The 21,337-nt window shown below is 44.7% G+C and overlaps 1 protein-coding gene across 3 annotated transcripts; it reads left to right on the top strand.

Annotated features, from left to right (window-relative positions):
• The first annotated feature begins 5,451 nt into the window (after window positions 1–5,451).
• MTHFSD (methenyltetrahydrofolate synthetase domain containing) lies at window positions 5,452–21,011 on the top strand. 3 transcript variants are annotated; one of them, XM_082062903.1, is made up of 9 exons: window positions 5,452–5,521; window positions 5,692–5,795; window positions 7,652–7,711; window positions 7,808–7,921; window positions 8,155–8,268; window positions 10,247–10,337; window positions 11,187–11,299; window positions 11,513–11,638; window positions 19,680–21,011. In XM_082062903.1, the coding sequence occupies exons 1-9, from the start codon at window positions 5,494–5,496 to the stop codon at window positions 20,199–20,201; spliced, it is 1,272 nt and encodes a 423-aa protein (XP_081919029.1). In that variant the 5' UTR covers window positions 5,452–5,493; the 3' UTR covers window positions 20,202–21,011. The 3 variants fall into 3 exon arrangements, with proteins under 3 accessions (XP_081919029.1, XP_081919030.1, XP_081919031.1); XM_082062904.1 differs by lacking the exon at window positions 7,652–7,711; XM_082062905.1 differs by lacking the exon at window positions 7,808–7,921 and having other exon boundaries at window positions 7,652–7,765.
• Window positions 21,012–21,337: the final 326 nt, after the last annotated feature.

Here is a 21,337-nt window from a genome sequence, read left to right as displayed (position 1 = left end):
GTACGAAGGATCCTTTTCCCCGTGCCCAGCCGGGGACCGCAAGCGGCTCCGGCCGTGGGAACTCGGCGGTGCTATTAATTACCGGAGATTTTCTTAATAAGAAAGGAAACGATTTTATGCGATAATCGGGGGGAAAAAAAAAATATAATAAAAAAGAGGCAGCTCCTCTACAATGAGGTATGGTTAAAAATTATCTGCAATGGGAAATTTGATTGGAAAGTTTCGCCGGACGCTTCGAAATTTTTATTTAATTTTGATGGAAATAAATGCAAACGTTCGGGGACGGTTTCATCAACCGAGAAAACGTCCGGCGGATTTTTTATGAAAACAAATAATAAATTCTCTGAGGACTGCTGATACTTTTCACGTAAATGCACGGCTATCGAGAAAACATTTTTTTTCTTGAGTAAATGTGGAACGACTTCACATTTTTATCTTCGGTTTTCAAAGAAATCACATTTCTCATGAAAACTAGGGCGTTTTCTTAGCGTACATAAGCATATAGGATTTATTAAACGATATGTTTTAAATGACAGGAATTTTTTAATGGAAAAGCTTGACCGAAGCCACCCGTGCGGCGTCCTAGAGCTGTCGCTTCCTAGAAGCCTGGTACGCTCTCGAGAAACAACCTTGACTGAATCTTACCTCTGAAACTTTACCGAGATGAATTTCTACAGAAAAACCAAGAAGCAGCACTAGATCTTTGCTTGCTGCAGCTGGGGACTTAGCAGGGATAAAACCAACGGGCTCAGAAAATCTCGAACTTCAAATTGCAGGAAGGAAAAAAAAAAAATCGTAATTATGAAAAATAACCAGCTTCCAAACGGGGGAGGGCAAAGAGAGGAGCCCGCACAAGGCGCAGGGGAACCGCGCTCTCCTCCCGGGCATCCCGGGTTTCCCTCTCGCTTCCCCCGCCGGGCTCCGGGAGCGGCGTTTGCCCGAGTTCCCGGTCACCCCCGGCTGGGGAGGCGGCGGTTTCCCCCCCCGCAGCTTTTATTTGCCTTCCCCGAACACCATCCCGAAGGTTTCTCCTCCCCAGGGGATCCCCCCAGGCTGGTTCCCCAGGGCACCGGGCGGGCGAGTGTTCGGTGCAGCCGGTCCGGTGCCCGGTGGCGGGTGCAGCGCTCACCTGCCCGGCCCGGGGGTTCCGTGCGGCGTGTGCTGCCCCCCAGGGGACACCAGGGGCTTTGCACCGGCCCACCGGCGCCGCACCGGCAGTGGGGCCCCAGTTGTGCGGGAGGAGAGGGGGACAGGGCGAGGGAGAAGGAGAGATGGGGGGAAAGGAGATGAGGCGAAAAATGAAAACGGGACAGAGGGTTAAAGAACAAGAAAGAGAGTGAGTGAGCAGGGAAGAAAGAGCACGAACTATGTGAAAGGGAAGGAGAACGGGAACGAGAGAAAGAGATCATGAGCGGCAGAAAGAGGGAAAGAAAGAGAGTGGAAGAAAGAAGGAGAAAGAGTAAGAAAGGGGGGAAGACAAGAAAGAAGGAGGGAAAGAGATAGAAAGTGAAAGAGGAGAGGAGAGGAGAGGAGAGGAGAGGAGAGGAGAGGAGAGGAGAGGAGAGGAGAGGAGAGGAGAGGAGAGGAGAGGAGAGGAGAGGAGAGGAGAGGAGAGGAGAGGAGAGGAGAGGAGAGGAGGAGGGAAGGGAAGGGAAGGGAAGGGAAGGGAAGGGAAGGGAAGGGAAGGGAAGGAAGGGAAGGGAAGGGAAGGGAAGGGAAGGAAGGGAAGGGAAGGGAAGGGAAGGGAAGGGAAGGGAAGGGAAGGGAAGGGAAGGGAAGGGAAGGGAAGGGAAGGGAAGGGAAGGGAAGGGAAGGGAAGGGAAGGGAAGGGAAGGGAAGGGAAGGGAAGGGAAGGGAAGGGAAGGGAAGGGAAGGGAAGGAAGGGAAGGGAAGGGAAGGGAAGGGAAGGAAGGGAAGGGAAGGGAAGGGAAGGGAAGGGAAGGAAGAAGAAGAGAGAGAGAAAGAGAGAGAGAAAGAAAGAGAGAAAGAGAGAAAGAGAAGAGGAAGAGAGAAAGAGAGAAAGAGAGAAAGAGAGAAAGAGAGAAAGAGAGAAAGAGAGAAAGAGAGAAAGAGAGAAAGAGAGAAAGAGAGAAAGAGAGAAAGAGAGAAAGAGAGAAGAGAGAAAGAGAGAAAGAGAGAAAGAGAGAAAGAGAGAAAGAGAGAAAGAGAGAAAGAGAGAAAGAGAGAAAGAAAGAAAGAAAGAAAGAAAGAAAGAAAGAGAAAGAAAGGCTACATCTTGGCAATGCAAATTGTGGCATCAGCCCAATAAAGATCCACCAACACACACAGTTTCTGCTTGTTCACCAGTCTGGCATTTGCACTGGTGACTGACCCAGGGCACCCACTGCTGGCTACAGGGCTGACACAAACCCCACATCCATCTCCCAAGTGGCAGGCGATGTTCTTGGGCTCAAACAGGTCAGTCCAGGCCAGCCCCACCTGCCCTAATGCGCCTCCTTTGCTGGGTTATTTTGTAAGCACAAGAATTTGGTCCAACACGGTTTGTTCACACATGGAAATGCACTTCACGGTGGTCAGAAATATGAGTTTCTAGCACCCAGCTAGTACGCTGTATGAATGAAAACCTCGTTAAAAAATTGGTGCTTTTAAAATTTGTAGCCTAATTTTCAATACCAAAAACCAAGCAGAGCGACCTCACTAGCTTAGTGCTCCTTTTTGGGTGCATTCCCTTTGTTTTCCGTGGTTGTCCTCATGTGTTCAGCCTGCACTTCGGAAAAATTATTCCTGTAGCACAAGGAGTTTCCTTCTGTGTTGTTCACAGGGTCTGTATTAAGCTGGCACTCCCTTTTTCTAGGTGTTTTCACAAAATGTGGATGTTTCAAGCAAGAGCTTCTGTATGAAATGCCAGGAGCCTTTTTTAACCTCTTTCACTAGAGTATTTTATTCAGTTTGGTTCAGTTTATTCAGAAATGACTCAGGCACCTCTAACAGACTAATTGCATTTACAAGGGAGTTGGTGGCCCTGTCTGCTTCCCAATGAAAAAAGACATTTGCCAGGGGCATCTGTACGAGCCACATCAGGCTGCTACAGCTAATGTGAAGGCTGCAGTATGCATGAACAGAAGAGACCCCAAAAAAGTAATTTGGAGCAAATTTCAGACCTGTAGAATCACAGCAGAGGGTTGAACTAGCAGATGAGACGCCACCTATTAGCAAATTTCTCATTAGCTTAAGGCAAAGCACCCGGATTTCTAAAAAGCCAGCTCAGGTCCTCTTTTTTGGAAGCCAAATCCACGTAAGGAACAGCTTTACTGAGCATCTTGCATGGAGGTTGGAGGGAGATGTAGGTGGTCTGGTAGGATTTCAGCCCCTCTTGACTGTTAATGTATTAATTAATGGCACTGTTGCACCTCACTTGCTTTCCAGTCCTCACAGGAGAGGAGGAAGAGGGTGTGTTGGAGCAGAAACGAGCCCCACGAGCTGCAACATGGTGATTTGGGGTGACAGCGGACAGACAGACAGTGCCAGCGCTCATGGCCTGGGAGCGCAAATCGCAACACTGAATTACATAGAGGTCATAAATTGTTCACTAAAGGCCCGATCCTGAACTCCCTGCAGAGATATCAAAGTCACTGGGAGTTTTCCGTGAGTAGGAAGCGGAGGAATGAGCTTCAAACATTTAGGTCCAGCTCCACATGGGTGGTCTATTATGCCTGGACGGATTCCCACTGGCTCCAGCAGCACTGAGGTAGCGAAAAGGCTCTTACTAAATGCACCCTGTTGCAGAACCTGGGTCTAAGTACTTTCTCTGAACGCTTACGAGGGGCTTCGGTGGAAAGGTGAATCTTCAGGCTCACCGCAGCATTTAGCCCCATATGTTGATATTAATCTGAGTTTGAAAAACACACAAAGTTGAAGGAAGAAAGACTCCTGAGCCCAGCGGAGACCTGGCCTTTGATTTGCACTATGAGAAAAAAAAAAAAGCAGCCAGTTCAGCAATCAACAGCAGCAGCAGAGAGAAAAGGCGTTTGCATCTGCCCAGCTACATCTGTAACTATTCAGAGAAGAGCATCCGAATTTGTTCCGCTTTTTGGTTGGCAGAGCAACAGTCGGCTCTGACAGTGGATGTGTATCGGTAGCATCCAAGCCAAGCAGCTTAGAAACCAAATTCAAAAGCCATTTCCCCCCCCTCCTCTTCCCTGACACACTTTAAAATAAACCTCCGTTTCATTGTTCCCATGACCCCTCCATCCCACTCTGCTCAGGAATGTTGGGATTCTCAACGTCCTCCCTCTTCTTAGGGTAATCATCAAATACATTAATTCTATAAAAAATCATGCAAACAAATCATTGACTATCCTATTAAATGCAAATGAGAAACTTACTTGCTGAAAGCTGAAAGCGACCTGGAAACTCACATAAAGGCTGGATAATGCTTTGTTCATGACCAATTTTAAATGGAAAAATAATTGATTTGGGAATTTTATTTGATTAAAAGTGGGGTGGGTTCCCCCCCCAGCTCTAACACACAATCAAAAGACCATGGTATTTCCCTAACCTCGGGGGGCAGTCTCATTTTTCAAACAGAACTTCTCCCTTTTGACATTCATGGTATGGCATATCACTTTGTATGTTTAAATCAAGCAAGAAAAGTGACACTGCGACAGATTTGGGGGCTGCAGCCCCTCACATGGCTCATCCAGAGCCCAGTCACAGAATCACAGATGGTTTGGGTTGAATGGACCTTCGAAGCTCATCCAGTGCCACCCCTGCCATGAGCAGGGACAGCTTCACCAGCTCAGGTTGCTCAGAGCCCCGTCCAGCCTGGCCTGGGATGTCTCCAGGGATGGTTCATCCACCACCTCTCTGGGAACCTGGGCCAGGCTCTCATCATCCTCAGGGGCAAAAATTTCTTCCTCATGTTCAGCCTGAATCTCCCCTCCTTTAGTTTAAAACCATTACCCATTAAACTGCCCCAGATTCACAGTGGCCTTTGTAAAAAACAGGAGGAATTTCTGCACATCTCATTTTTTTTTCCTGCAAGCCTCCTGGCCAGGCTGTGCTGGTGATGTCCGGGAACATCCTGACACCGGGGCTGTGTCTGCACCCCAGGTACCCACCCCAGGTACCCATCCCTGCACCCCGGGCACCCATCCCTGCACCCCGGGTACCCATCCCTGCACCCCGGGCACCCATCCCTGCACTCCGGGTACCCATCCCTGCACCCCGGGCACCCATCCCTGCACCTTGCTGGCCCCAGGCAGCTCTGGTGAGCTGGTGAGTGCAGCTGCGCCGAATTTTAGTGGGTTTTTGGCAACTGGGGACCCCCTTCCTCGGAGGCTCTTCTCGGCCAAGCGAACCCGGGCCAAGAACGACTTTTTCCGCGGCTTGGAGACCCCCATACCCAACATGCCCACCTCTCACCCTTCGCTTCGCCTTCGGGGCTTTTGACCCCTCCGAGCCACCGTAGCCACGTGCGGCGAAGGGGCGGAGCCAACGCGGAGGTTCCGCCTCTCTCCCGGTGGCGCTGCCATGGAGTGGAGCGCGCGGTTGCGCGCGGGTGAGCGGGCGGGGGCGTCCGTGGGGTGGGCGGGGCAGCGGCAGCGCGAGCGCGGCCGTTAGGGCGCGACCGTTGGCATGAGGGGAGCGCGATGGCGGCCCCTGGCCCGGCGGTCGCGGCGCTTCTCCCGTGAGGCGCCGGGCCGGCCCCTCAGCTCCACGCTCCCGCAGGTGCCACCAAGTGGGACGTCCGGCAGAAGGTATGGGACCACCTGGAGGCCAGCGGCCTGGCCGATTTCCCGCGGCCGGTGCACCGCCGCATCCCCAACTTCAAGGTACAGCGACCCGGTTGTGGGTCTGAGCCGCGGCCTTTCTCTTCCTCCCACAGCCTCGGGCTCTGAAGCCCTGACAGGCGGCCCCGCCCCTGCAGCTCCCCCGCTCGTGCCAGCCCTCATCTGCGAACCGCACGGTCCTGCGGTTGGTGAGCGACGGTAGGGGGTGGTAGAGCTCTGAGAAACACCATACAAACAGCACACATGTATAATCTACAGCGAGTAAGAAGTGCAGGTATCTGCACATGACAAGATGTGCCAGGTGTATGTTGTCTTTTAATCAGTGGATACAAAACTTCTAGGGAGGTGAACGTCCCCCTGTACTTGGTGCTTGTGAGGCTGCATCTCAAATCCTGGGGTCAGTTTTGGGCCTCTCACATCAAGAAAGTGCTTGAGGTGCTGGAGGGAGTTGAGAGAAGGGAATGGAGCTGGGGAAGGGGCTGGAGCACAAGTGTGATGGGAGCAGCCAAGTGGCCTGGGGGGTTCAGCCTGGAGAACAGGAGCTGAGGGGAGACCTTCTGATCTCTGAACTGCCTGAAAGGAACTTGGAGCCAGGGGGGGTCGGGCTCTGCTCCCAAGGAACAAGCACCAGGATGAGAGGAAACAGCCTCAAGTTGCACCAGGGGAGGTTGAGGTTGGAGGTTGGATCTTGGGATCAATTTCTTCCCCCAAGGGCTGTGGGGCATTGGAACAGGCTGCCCAGGGCAGTGGTGGAGTCACCATCCCTGGAGGAGTTTAAAACACATATAGATGAGGCTCTCAGGGACATGGTTTAGTGCTAGGTTTAGGTTATATTTGGACTTGATGATCTTAAGGGTCTCTTCCAACCAAAATGATTCTGTGTTTCTATGGAAACCACCTTGTGAATGAGGTAGATGTATTTATGGGTGGGGAAACTGAGGCACTCAGAATTAGATTTCATTCCCTAGGGCATTCAGCACATCCATTGGGATGGAAAGCTGAGGTCACACATCTTGTAGGACTTAGCCTAGGAACATAGAGTGTGCTGCTAAAATGTAACTGGTGACCAAGTGATTGCTGACAAAGTGTTTATGGGAGATTGCTTCCTCCTGCTCTGTCTTTGTTGTGTCCGTAGGTTGATGGGTGGGAGGAAGAAATAAGAGGACTTTCAAGTATTGAGGCCACCACTTTATCATCTGCCTGTTTTAATCCAAGCTCAAGGTGTGCAGCCACATATCTGCCATGTATTGAAGAAATTATGACCAAAATAGCGTTGTGGGGTTGTGCTGAGTGTTTTAGCCCATGAGCAGCATTAGGAGACGGACTCTGATGCTTTTGCTCAAGGGACTGGCAGAAACATTCTGCTTTAGTTTGGCACTGAAGCAAGTAGAGGAAGCCTGAGACTTTATCGTGCCTTTAAAAAAGGGGATATCAGAAGTGAAGTTACAAGGGGAGTGTGTGCTCTGCTAAGGTTGAGCACCTTAGTTGAGAAGTGAATCTTCTGAGTTCAGTGTAGTCTCTGTAAAGGAGAGCCTGGTCCAGATAGTTTTCATCTGAAAGAGTCTCTGACCATGGCTTGTGTTTAAAGGAATCTATTTGTATTCATTGACAAAAAAGGGAAATTGGTCTCTGGCTTTCAGATAGGTATGAATGAGGGTGAAGACAGGTAAAGTGAGTGTACTTGGATCCCCTCTTCTTCTGAGGCCTGCAAGATGTTAGTCAGTCTCTCAGGATCTGTTGATATGTGAAGGTTTCCCATAGGGAACATCGCAAAATTATTAATATGTCACTCACTTTTAAAATCTGGAGAAATCAGCCTCTCTACAGGATGAAAGATTGTAAATTGCCCATTTCTGCTGTGAACTCCTTGGTGATTCATTGATATCTTACAAAAACAGGGTGCCTCCCATGCTGCAACAAGGCTTCTGGGTTTACAGGAGTTCAAAGCTGCCAATACTGTAAAAATAAATCCCGATGCTCCCCAGAAGAACGCTCGCTTTCTAACGCTGGAAGTAAGTCAATGTATTCTCTTCTCAATTCCTTTCTTCACGCAGGGTTCTCACCAAACTTGCTGCTCTATTAAAGAGCTGGATGTGTTCAACAGAGCACGTGAGATTAAAGTGGATCCTGACAAACCTCTAGAAGGTGTTCGGCTGGCTGCGCTGCAGGTAACGGCACCTTTGCACCCCTGAGGAGGAGGGTGGGACAGCAATGCAGCGCTCGATGGCATCTCATGTCAACACCTGCCGTTTCTCTGGTGGGAACCTCGTGAGGCCTCTTGTGTAATGATGTCTTTGGCTCTGTAGCAAATAAGACAATCACACAGAGACCTGTGAAACAGTAAAAATAATTCATTAATGGCCTACCTCCTTCTAATGTGATCACTTCTTTTGTTACACAGGCAAGGAAGACTTTGTTGGTTCCTACACCACGTCTGAGAACTGGACTGTTCAATAAGATCATTCCACCTCCAGGTGCAACTAAGGAGATCCTGCGAATATGCGCTACATCTCAAGTAGGAAAGAAAAATGGGGGAGGTCTGAATTAACTTGTAGAGGAGTGTGGTGTTATGATAGTCCTAGAAGGTGGAAAATCAGATGCTACCTGAAATACTGTTCTGCTGGGATGTTATTCCTGGTTTTGTGCACACATCCACAATCAGTATTTTTTTGTTTGTACTTAAATAACGAAGAAATTTAATATTTTCACTGTAATTTATTAATGAAATGGTATCACTACTTTCTGAATGCTTTTTGGAACATTTTGAGTAGCTTTCATAGGTAAATTAGATCTCTAGGTTTCTAATGCATAGTCGTATATTCTTCTGCAGTTTTGAGCTAGTGAACCCTATGAGGAATATTTTAGTCATTTGCATCAACGAGCTACAAGGGAATGTTAAGAGTTTTGCTTGGAAGAGTGGTATGTTGCTGCCCTCTGGTGTTAAAATATCATATTGTACTGCTAAAGTCATTTGGCAGAGAAACCTGCGTTATTTATTTGCATCTTTACTTGACATGAAAACTTGTGCGAAATGAATAGGCCAGCTATATAGGTTTTATTTCTTTTTTTATGTTCTGCAAAAGACGATAAAGTTTTACAGTAATCCTCTATACAATGGAGGGTTGTAAATAAACAGTAATTAGTAGCATCTTTGTTTGTTGGAATTTTAATAAAAGTCATTAACTAATTATGCTTTTCAGGGTTGAAGAGCACTTTAAAGGAGACCGTTCTCTTGACCCGCTTCAGGCCTCATATCTGATCTCTGATTTTATCACCGTATGTCTGTTTTTTCCCCCAACCAGGCATACTAATAAATAAACGCTATTAGCAATTTATATTTACAAAGCACTGTGCAAACAATTCTTACCACACTGCTGTGAAGTGGATAATGAGCGTTATTACTGATACTCACAAATTACCAATCTTTTTCGTTTTGTGCTCTACACGGCAAATAATTGGCTTTGTTTTGTGAGGATTAACTTAGCACAAAGTTGAACTGGTGTGAGGAAGATTTACATTATGCTGTACATATATATTAAGGATGAATGAATCATAAGATATCTTTCTAAAAGTTTTAAACCTCTGATGTTTGAAAGCTCAAGTAAACACCAGTTTTAATTTCTGCAGCTCTGTACAGAATTTTACTAGGATATGTTCTTTAGAGAGGAGCCTGAAAAGGGGTCGGTGGAACTGAGAGGGGAGGGAGGGGAAGGAAAAAAGGATGATAGAACTATGCAAGGTTTTTCTTCTCACTTGTCAGGAACAATGAGTTTTTCTGTTCATTAGTATCTTAGATAAAGCATTTCAGTCAAGATAGCTTAACTTGGCAGTGGCACATCCTGAGTGAAGATCAGACAGCAAGATGTTGAGGAATGTAGTCTCGGGGAACACGTAGGCAGCTTTGGAAGATATTTAAAGATAGAGGTGTGGAGAAGCTGGCAGTGCAGGGATTGTGGTGTGAAATGGAGTGAGATCCAGCTTGGGTACCTGGCTGTGCTTCAGTAAAGCATTTTGTGTGACTCAGACAAGCAGCTTAATATCTTTATGCTTTAGCTGTCTGTATCTAACTTTGAGAGTTAATTGAAGAATTCATAGTGCTCTGATATTCCTCGTGGGCATTAAATTTACATATCATGACTTTAAGGTAGTAGTAGGGTAGGAAATGTCATTTGACCTCATTTTTGGAAAGATATGCCCAATAAAGGGTTTGAAAAAAAAGATTTTTTGATCCTAAATAAGTAACCTTGCTTAGTAAAGTGTCTACCTCCCTTAGCTCTCCTTGAAGTGTGCCAAAATTCTTGTCGCTGTAGTAGGGAATGTATTCTAGGATCCCCTAGAGGATAACTTTCCAGACATGTACAGCTTGTCTATACATGGAAGAAACACTTGGAAACGTAGAGAGTTACTTGGATTTATCAAAACATTCTGGATTCCTGACTTGCTGGTTGGAAGAGTCTGCACTCTGCAAACCTAAAATTATGTTTCTCTTACAGGGTATAAAAGAATACAGTGTGCCTGTAGGTCTTGATGGGAAAGCACGAGTGGACTTGGTTGTTGTAGGATCAGTGGCTGTCTCTGAAAAAGGTAAGATAAAGCCGTGTAACCTTTTCAGGAGAAGGGTCCTAAATCACGATTCACAATGTCACTGGGCTACAGTAACATGTTCCTTTTGGCAGACATGAATGTGTCTTTGGAACTGAATTACGGGCTTGAGTTCTGTCTCTTCTTTGTGACGAATCACTGGTCTCAATTCAACTAGGAAGAATCAACGCCTGCTTTGCAACAATGCTGCCAGGACTTAGTGGGTAAACAGCACTGTGGTTTAGAGCATGGGGGCCAGTGTTTTGACCGTCAGTAGAACTATTCAGACAAGAAATTTTTTATTTTTGTTTCTTTATTTTAAAAGAATCAGAGGGCTCCCTGTTCTCACAGTGTGTGAAAGGACATGTGTTAGAGCTGTTAATTCTATACCTATTCAGGAATCAGATTTTGCATTTTACACTATCTTGAAGACCTGCTGGTGGTGTAACATTTTCTACTGATTTTATCCCTTGCCTAAAACTAACATGCTCTTTGTGTGTGACCCAGACTCCCCAAAGTTAACCAATGTTTGACATGAGTAGAGGGTTCTAATTACAATGGATAAATAGGCTTCTACATTACTGGACCAAATTTGATTCACTCTGAATGAGAGGCTCCTGGGATCCTTGAGGTATTAATTGAAACTAATGTTTTATTTTAATTTCAGTGCTGATTCCAAGGAAAGTTGCATTTTCTGAGAGAAACTGATCTGAATTTTTCCCAAGTGACAACTCTCTGCTTGGTTTATCTGTTGCAGGCTGCTTAGTTTAATTGCATGTTTTTCATAGTTATCAGCGCTTCCACTCTGCTGTTTCTGTGTTTACTATCACCATTTGCTTTTGTGTATTTTAGGCTGGAGAATTGGAAAAGGAGAAGGTTATGCAGACATGGAATATGCAATGATGGTGTCAATGGGTGCAGTGCAGGAGGATACACCTGTAGTTACTATTGTACATGACTGTCAGGTAAGTTAAAATATCCATTCTGAAGCGGTGAGTCAGAACTGTGTGATACTGAATGTTCTGTCTGGAGAAGAGACTTGGAATGATGCTAGTGCAGCATCCTTACTTCATTTCCACTGTTACTGACAGACTTTCACATGTTGCGAGGCATCAGGAACAGTGCATAATTTTGGTGAATTTGCTTTTACTATTTACCAAATCTCTTGTTCCTTGTAGGTGCTTGACATAGCAGAAGAGCTTCTTGACGATCATGATGTAACTGTGGATTATATACTCACTCCAACTAGAACTATCAAGACTGATTGCAAACGGCCAAAACCGCAGGGGATATTATGGCATAAGGTAAGTTACCTCTGTTAACGGCAGCTTATTGGTACCTACATTCTGTTGATAAGTCCCCCATTTTTACATATAAACACATTTGTTGTCTTAAACACATTTGGTCCTCTTCCAGGTGTTTTTTGGATGAAACAAAACAACTGTGTGTGTGTGTGTGTGTGTGTGTGTGTTCAGTTCTTTTAAAGTGGTGATGGTGAGGAGGAGAAATACATTAGTGAAACTGCAGTTGCTGTTTAAAATGGATTATATGGTGAGAATCACTGGAAACATTTGTGAACTTTTAAGATAGATGTTGTAGTTCTTGGCTGTATAACAGTCATGTAAGTCGAGGGGCTTCTCCACCTTCAGTATTGTATTTCTTGGTGCTCATTGAAATGGTCTCTTCCTTTTCTGGAGGCAGCACCACAGAGAGAACTTTATGGCCTTAGGCTGTGTGGAATGGGTGGAATATGTGCTCTTCTGGTTATGAAAGAAAATGTGACCTAATGGCTGGTATGTTGCTTTTTACATAGTGGATGTACAGGATTAGTTTCAAAGGGCAGATGAATTTGTGGCTGTAGCTTGTTTTCAGGTGAGGAGTAGTGACTTTCTACTGTTTTAAGTAATGAATCATTATTTATTGATAATTATTGTTGTATGAGTTTGGCTCACCCCACCCCAAGATTGCCAAAAACTTTAGCAGCTTCACAAATAGTTTCAGAAAAGCATTTACTGAATTGTTTTAATGGAAATTTGTGCTAGGAAAACTTTGTCTCATTAGATTTTCATTCCTAAAATCATCCAGTTAGGGAGCAGATGCAATCCAGCATGACTGAATAACAGTAGGAACCCTGAAATGAGGAGTAGCGTACCAATGTCTTGCAGAAACCATGGAGGAATTAATTCCTGGTGAATACTTCCAGGGAAATCAAGAGTTGTTTGTTGAGCACTTGCCAGCCAGCAAAAAGCATTAGATTTGTTAAGGTGATGTATCTACAACAAACAATTCTAACCACTGCTATTTTTATTCCTATAGTGGGAGAGTATTTTACCCTGCCTGTGGTTGAGGATTTGAGGTTATAAATAAATAAATAAAAGCCCTGTCTGTACTGGTGCATTTTTTCCATTGAATTATTTTTGAAACATATTTTTTTTAGGATATTATTGAATGTAATTGTTTTGAAGGCCTACCCCTTGTGGTCCATCCATCTTGCCAGCATACTTTTGATCACAGTCTGTCTGTCTTAGTGTCAGACTTCAGGCTCAGTAAGTGGCCTTGCTAACACTTTTTTTCTGTCTGATTCCCATTTTTCTGTCTGATTCCCTTTAGCAGTGACATTTTTCAAAGGTCTGAGGAATGCAGCCTTTTACAGGGGCTGTTGAATTTTTGTGGAACTTTTGCCACTCATGAAAAATCAGTCAGTCCCAAGCGATGTATCAAATTTGATGTTGCCTCTCCAATTCTTTGCTTTCCAGAGGAAAAAAAAAATCAAGATCCGTATTATAATTTCTGCCTCATAAACTAATGAAGTGTCTGACACAACTGCATTAGTGGTGTTGCCTGAAAAATACAACTCTCACTGAATTTTCTACAGCTTTCACTGAGAATGGAGCACATCACATGATTGAGCCTTTATTTGAATATTTAAATGTTGATTTAACACTAAACCTGCTTTTGGCTGTTCTTCAGAGCATATGTTTATTAAATAAGAATAATGGGGGATACTAGTCCCCCCAGGGATGATCATTACGTTTCAGTTGTTTTGGGACAAGAACAAAATGTCCTATCTATATGAAGAAGAAAGAAATTAGCACTATTCTTTCACAGGTTGCTGAACCACTCGTGTATGTTTTGTTTGTGGTGGCAACTGTACGATCAACTCTTGTACAGAGGGTCTTGGAGGTGGGAGGTCTAGTTGACCAACAGGGTGTTAAAAATGCAGGATTTGATACGAGTTATTTAAGTGTTTGTGCTTTGACTTGTCCTGGCTGCTTCTACATCCTTTTTCTGATCCTTTTCTCTACATTCTTTTCTCCTTCAAATCCTGGCTTTACTGGTGCATTCCTGTTCCTCAGAGCAAAACTAAATGAACCAAGAGGGAGTGAGTAAATAAATAACCCACTTCCAGATACAGTGTTTTGTCAACAGAAGGTAGCTTAACTGTATTGCTAAGATGTGTGATGCGTAAAATACATTGCAAAAGAGTTTGCCCTCAGGAACATGGCTGGATCAAGCAAAGATGCTGATTTAGGAGCTTGAATTAAAGGTGTTTGCAAACATGGAATTACAGCTAAGCATTGTTGTAAAGGCTGTGTTTTTCTGAAGCTGTTAGGATAAATAGCCATAATACACACACTCTGTTTGCAGCTCCAAACACTCTGTTTCAGCTCCTAAGAGGTAAGAAGGTACTTAGGCAGCAAACAAAATTCATGTCTCCAGGCTAGATTTCTGTGCTCAAAGAGGTGCTGCATTTTCCTAGAGCGTTCTTGTTTGTTCTCTGCTATGTGGGAAGGAAATAGTGTGTCAGATATGGGGTAAATAGGTGTTCCTTTGTGAGTAAATGATTAGTATCTTGAAGTAATTGGCATGACTTGCTCTCAGTTGTCTCCTTTCAGTTCTTCTCAGTGCAGAGTTTCCAGCTGAGCTAGTTCTTGCTGTCAAGGTAGTATGTTGTTCCAAACAGGAAAAACGTGAATTACTTGCTGGGACTTATGTCACAGAAATGCTGACTTAAAGCCTTCCAAGGAAGTATAAGAGCTAGAATATTATATATATATTAAAAAAAAAAGCAATATCAAAATCAGTGCTAGGTGCTCTAGAAATGCTTCTAAATACACAGACAGTGCTGGAGTGTGTATACAGGTAAGTTTTCTGCATCTGAATTCAGGGTTTTGAAAAATCAGTTATGTGGTCTTGGAGAACAGCAAGAGCTGCTCAGAGTGCTCTGGAAAACTTTATTTGGATGCCAGTGGAGAATTATTTGGCTTCATCTGTCTTGAAAATCTAACCCATTGTTTCTGGGAACTCTAAATTCATGAAACAAGTTACTTTTTCATTTAGTATTTTGTATGGGTAGCTGTGATCTTTATCTGTGACACTGGCTATTATATTTGTCACAATTACAAAGTTATTTGTGCTGTACTTATTTTAAATTGAAACTATACAGACCAATTAAAATACTTGGGGTCATGAAGAGGGAAATGAGAAGAGTTGGTGGAAAAATCACTAGATTTTTACCAAGCATTTCCTTCTGTTTCTTTAATCATTTTTTTTTTCTGAGAATTTTGTAGATGTAGGAAAAGAGTTTTCCCAAAATGAAATGAACTGAAGGGAATCCCTGGGTCTCATGTTGAACGAGTTTAGTATGCAGTGGCAGAGATGGAAGCTATCTGACAAGAAACAGCTTTTGGTTTGGGTCTGTGATAGAGTATTTAAAAAGTAAAATGATGTTTTAAAGCTCAAAAAATTCACATGTTCAAGCTGGCAAAACCTTTAGCAGGGACACAGCATTGCCGTCAGAAGAAGGTTGCTGTTAGTTTAGTCAGGGTTTGGTTTGGTTTGGTTTTTTTGGAGGGATAGTGTGAGCAGGGCATGCTTCCACACATGGTTAAATGTCTCAACACCTTTGCAAATCCGACCCTTGCTGCAGAGTCCATGGAATCAGTTTTTGCTGATGGATTCCAAATGTGGGTTGCATAAGTTTCTCCTGAGGGACACTAGCAGACTTTGTGGGCTGCCAGCTCCCAGAAATATGCCCTCAGATTGTGTGCACATATTTGGACATTTTGTGCAAATGAATGATAAAATGTTCAACTGTGCTGGCCTGTCCTAGCTGTTCTGGCTTTGTCTGTGCTTTAAACCCCTGTGAGCTGAGTGCTCCTTGAAACAAGCAACCAATTAAGGAGACAAGAAGTAGACTCAGTCCTGGAGGCCTTTATGAGGAATCTGGGATCAGACAACCCTCAGGGTGGGCAAAGACAAATCTTTCAAACACCTTCTGCCTACCAGCCTCAGTACTGGGAAGGGCTGGTGAATTTGCTCTACTAAGGAGTGTTTGATCTTGCTCACAGCTTTCCAGGGCAGCAGCATCTGTCTCCATCTTGAGCCACATCAGTTGATGTGCAAAGCAGAAATAAATAGCAGACGTAGCATGCTCTCCAATCTATAGCTGTCCTTCCCTCATCTGCCGTACATCAGAACTGCACCGCCTCCACTGCCAGGGAAATCAAAGTGGTGTTTGGCTTGGCCCACACTGTATCAGGGGTCAGCATTACTCATTCTGTCACAGAACAAACACATCTTTCATTTTCCCCAGCATAATATTGAAAGTGGCTATGTTCACTGTTCTGGAATAACAGAGGTTGAAGAGGGCTCTGACGTTGCAGTAGAGACATTGCAGAATCCATCTGCTGCTACGTTGTTTCGGGACCAAACCAGGTGTCATAAGAGTGGATGCTCAGGGTTAAGTGCTGGGAGGTTTGTATTGGCAATTGACGGTCAAGACTCTGTTTTCTTCAGGTTTTGTTAGAAAGGGGCCACATTTCCCTTCTCAGCTCCTTTCCCATAGCCTGGTCATTGTGTGCCAGAAGAATTCATCTACCCTGCTGTCCTCTTTCCCCAAGGCTCTCCCAGCCATGGCAGGGAGTAAGGATTGTTAAATGATTAATTGCCTTTGGTGGAGTTATTTTTAACCTGAATCGCTTCAGCTACTGAGTTTATAGTGCAGACCCATAAGCACTTCTGTTGGCCAACCCCAGAGGGCTGAAGTATGGAACTGGCCTGAGAATTGGTGGTCAAGGGATAATAAGAAACTTCTCAGCTGGCTTCACTGCCAAAGCCAATCCTTCAGCTAAATCCCAACACTCAAGACAAAGTTTACAAACATCAATAAATGGCTTGGCCTTGACTTTATAGTGATGAGAGAAGCAAGGGAAGAAGCTTCCGGCACTGGCTTTGCCCAGGTCCGCATAACTGGATCAACTAGACTTGGAGTAGAGCACAAGTCCCTGCATCCTGGCTTAGCGTAAAGCAGTAGGCCAGGCTGGGGAGGAGTAACCAGCCAGCACAGGACCAAGAAACGTGCAGCTTGTTTGAAGGAGAGGAGGAGTATCTCTGGCCTCTCTCCACATGGAAATAAATCACTGCAATCCTCCACAGCTCACAAGACAAAAGAAACTTTTTGCATGATCATAATTAGCAACACATTGTACTACCACAGAGTTCTTTTGTTTGCTATTTTGCAAGAGCAGAGCAAGATTTTTCCTCTTCTCTGCCACCCGCTGCCCCCTTTGCCCCTTTGGCTCTCACCTCCTGCACCCCAAAAAAGGTAGCGAATTGGTTTGTTGAATTGAAACTCTGAAATCCCAAACTGAGTTTCTGCCTTTCCTTGATACAAAAGTGGGGAAAAATAGGGAAGGATTTGAAAGCTTTGGTCCAGCTGAAAGATTCTCCTAGACCCCAGGGAAAACAGCCCTGAAGGTAAATCCTGTCTCTCTTTTGTAGCAGAAGGATGTCAGTTGACAGTGTCAGAACTTGTCTAATGTAGAGTTTTTACAGCATGTTTTCAATTACAAACAAATCTGAGTGTCAAATCAACTACCTTTGTTGCTTCTGTACTGCTACCTCTACAGAGGGCTGAATGTAAGGTAATGATAAGTTTCCCTTGTGGGGTGGTGGTTGATGATCAGAACTTCAGCTTTTATAGAAAACTAGTTCATAGCCCTTATGAAGATACCTGTGCGGTTGTAACTGCATCTTCCTGAGTTTTCAGGGAGCTTGAAATGGTAGCTCAAAGAGCTCTGGTCAGATGCCAAAAACTACTCATCGTTCAAGTGAGAGTTGAAGTCTCTTAGAGAATTTGCTGGTCCTTGGATCATCAAAATCCTCTTCTTGATTTGTCCTTGAAAGATTATGAGTTCCAGAGCTCATCCTCTCTATGCCCAACTCTTTGATTCCCTTAATCTACAAAACGATGAGGGTTTGCCCTTGGTAGCATTGATCTTTCTAACTAAACACTCAGTCCATGCCTTGGGAAACTGAGTTTAATTTCAGTGTGAAAGGAACTGTACATACACTTGGTAATAGGTTGAGGTTGTGCTTTGGGCTCAGGAGTGATTAGTTGCATGAGAACAGAAAAATGTTTTTCCTGTTTGGTTTAATTAGCATAGAGCTTACATTTCACATAGAAATTTGACAGGGGAAAACAAATATTCCTAATTGTTGGCCAGTAAAAATAAGATGGCTTCAGCCATCATTTTGATGTTGTATCGCCCAGGGAAGGGGAGTTTGCTGTCAAACACAACAATCTGAATTCTTGGCTGAGAAAAACAAATCAGTCCAAGAATCCACAAAGCAATAACTCTTTAAAATCTGAAAATGGCATGTACCTTTCAGAGCATGGAGGCTCCAAGAGCCCCAGAGGAAATCCTTGCCTCCCTGTGCTGGTTGCCAGATCAGACCACATTTGTTCAGAAATTATTCAAAGGGCCTGATCCCAAACACCTTGATTCTGAGTCAGTGTGGCAGAATGGAGGTGACTTCTGCCCATACTGATTAGTCCTATTCTGCTTTTTGATATTATACTATGTTAACAAGGTAGAGCTAGGACAGGTTTTATGTAAATTATGTTTTTATTTAGTTTTGGCCTGAAATAAAACTTGCTTGTTCGCTCCTCAGAAGAGGAGCCCTGTGAACATTTACGAAACTTCTGTTGACCGAGTTTCCTGTACCTAAGCTTACCCTTGCTCCCACCCTGCCTTTTATTTTCAACTCGAGTCACTTCAGGGCTGTGCTTCTCTTCCTACAGATAGGTGCATTTTAGACTTTATGTGGTGTAGGCAAATCCAGACCTACTCTGACTATAATTGTAAAAGAAGGAGTTCTCTGAGATGAGACAGATCTGAGCTGGGCGATCTGCAGGCGTATTTGAGCCAGGATATGCTGGTGCTAGTCTAGTAAAGCCTGCTGAGTGGCTCTTAGGCTTGGGCTCAGTACCCTGCTACAGTGGCTTGCTCACACTGTGTGGGCTACTAGTTTGGGTCTCTGCTCGCTCAGGCATCGCTTCCCTAGGCTCTGTTTTGCTCCCTAAATTTAAGAATTGAATCTTGTGTTGATGGATGTTCTGCTTGTCCAGCAGCCAAGTATGAATTATTCCTCCTCCCAAGTGCAGTCTGCAAGCCAAGAGCCAGACCACATGAGCTGGGGAACCACTGGGTTTCCTGCCAGTTACTGAGTGCAGCCTGGGGCATCTCATGCCTGAGATGGATACGGTTCAGCTGTGGGGAGGAAGAGCCCTTCCAGAAAAACTGCTTGTGAACTGGGAATGGATGGGGAGGGGGTAAAGGCTTCACAGTTTTGAAGTACAGCGTCTGGGTGCCTTTCTGTTCTGTGATCCAACCCAGCAGACCAATGTGGGATCTGATGAGTAGCTGCGGGTGGTGCATGAGGTTGGATGACAAGAGGGAGGTTGTGGTGATGGGCCGCAACCAGAGAACGTGCCTCTGGCTGGGCCCACACTTGGAGGAGCCCTGCTACAAGGCACGCTCCCCAGCTGCAAACCTAACACCGCCATCCCTCCCCATTGTGGGAACCAGCCTACAGGATATCCTGTTTTGGGGGAAAAAGAGCACAAGGAGGTCTGCAGAATGAAAGTCCCTGATGGTCTGATGGACTGTAGGCATGTGACATTTTGCCAGAGCAGGAGCACAAGCCCTCGGTCAAAGCAAATATTGAGGGATAACAATAAAGATGTGAATCTGAAAGCACCCTGATTAATAAGTGTCAAATCTAATAGTTCTGAGTTTGGTTTTGATTTTCCTGCTGGATCTACATTGTGCTGCTTGCTTGAAGAGTATCTAGTGTTTATTTTTGTCTTGCAATGTGTATTTAGGGAGCAACTTCAGAATCGGGCCAGCAATTAGTAACATTTTGAATGCTCTGGCACTCTGAATGGTAGCAATATAATAAGGTTCCTCTCTTTTTATGGCACAAATGGGTCCTGATGGTCTTCTCCTTTTTCTGGAAGGAGAGAAATCTCATGATTGTATCTGTCTTCCTCCTTTTTAGGTCAGCTATGAGATGCTGGAAAAAATCCCCATCCTAAAAAGTCTTCGATACAGAGAGAAGCAGGCTGGCAAGGATGTTACCCTCAAAGATGAACATTCAGATTTGGCAAATGCCAACACACCAGCAGCATCAAATGAGAAGGCGACAGCTGAAAGCACAAGACCAAAGACTGCAATAGGCTCAGCTCAAACAGGACAACATCACGTTGAAAGTGATTCTTTAAGTCCCAGATTAGAGGAATCTAGCATGATTACTACTGTGTATGTGGGGAACATACCTCCCAGCGTAAGAGTGAGCGAGCTGAAATGTGCTTTAAGGGAATTCCAGGCAACTCCTTTACGACTGAATTGGCAAGGAGCACAGCACAAGGCTTTTCTCGATTACAAGGATAAAGCGACCGCAGAGAGCGCCGTATCCTCTTTGAAAGGCTTGAGCCTCGGGGGTAAGACGTTGCGAGTTGAGCTGGCCAAGAATCAGAGAAGCAAAGGGTATGGAGAAATCAAAAGTCATAAACTAATATGAGTAGAGGGGAAAAAAAAGGAGGCATGGTTTTTGTTGTTTTGTGAGAAGCCAACCTAAGTTTTCAAGGATGTTAGCATATCCTCAGATTTCTGCCAGCTAAACAAGGAAATGCAAGGCCAGCTTTGAGTAAATGAGGTGTACATCTCACAGCTGAGTTCCCTGCCTCATTCCTGCAGTTGTGCAAGCCAAGTGGATTTGTCCAGACAGATGACAGAGGGGCCTTTTCTCTAAAGGGTAATCCATGAAGTACCCGCACTCTGTTTATTTGTTTTTCATTGGGTTGGTTTGCTCTTTGGTGAGTACATTTGTTAGGCCTGGATCAAAAACCTGCCCTTTGGTAGCTGTGTGCAGCCACATGTAGTGAGGTGGTTGTGTTCTGTCATCTAAAGGTTGTACCTGCAAATTTGTACTCATGAGATTAAAAGCCAGCTGCAGAAAATCTGTCTTAAGGGTTACAATTCTGTTTACTAAAAAAAAATGGGGTTTGCCTGTTGGGAGTTTTCGACATGTTTTTTCATAAAAGTGGCTGAAGGGAGAGATTGCTCTTTTTTGTTTTGTGCTCTTGAAGAACAGCTGTGGAAATGCTGGCTCAGCCACCAAGTTCTAGTAATAGCTGTTAACATCAGGTGGAAGGGATGGTAGCCCCTTTCTCAGCTTTCTTTTGTTAATTCAGCCCTTTGTAAACCTTGTATTTTTTTATTTCAATCTAGCAGAGGAGAGATGAGTTTTCTCCTCTGCTTTTCCCCAAAGCACTTCAGGTGCCTTTTTCATGGATGCAGGTAATTATAAAACAGATGGTTTTTGCAATTATCTTGTCTCTTATAATTTGGTGTGATTCCATTGTCTCTGTGCAATTACATTAATATTAATCATTGTAGTGGGAAGGAAAAGCAGACAGACCACAGTCAAAACTTGTGGGTGACTGGTCTGGTGTGGAGTTTTTGGAAGAGTTGCTGGAGATTGTAGCACAGCCTGTTCCTCTTGTGCCTTTGTCAGCACCAGTGTGGTCTTCCTGCACCTACAACATCAGACAGTGCTGAGGGTCAAACAACTTTTCATTGTGAAAGTGCTGTCAAGTACTAGCTTGAACAGTAAGAATTGCACACACATGAACACTCAGTTACAGTGTAAAGGAG

This window comes from Streptopelia decaocto, assembly GCF_964273445.1.
Source record: "Streptopelia decaocto genome assembly, chromosome: 11".
Classification (NCBI taxonomy): Eukaryota; Metazoa; Chordata; class Aves; order Columbiformes; family Columbidae; genus Streptopelia; species Streptopelia decaocto.
Note: the sequence above shows the minus strand (reverse complement) of the source record. Positions and strands in the feature narration are given on the sequence as shown.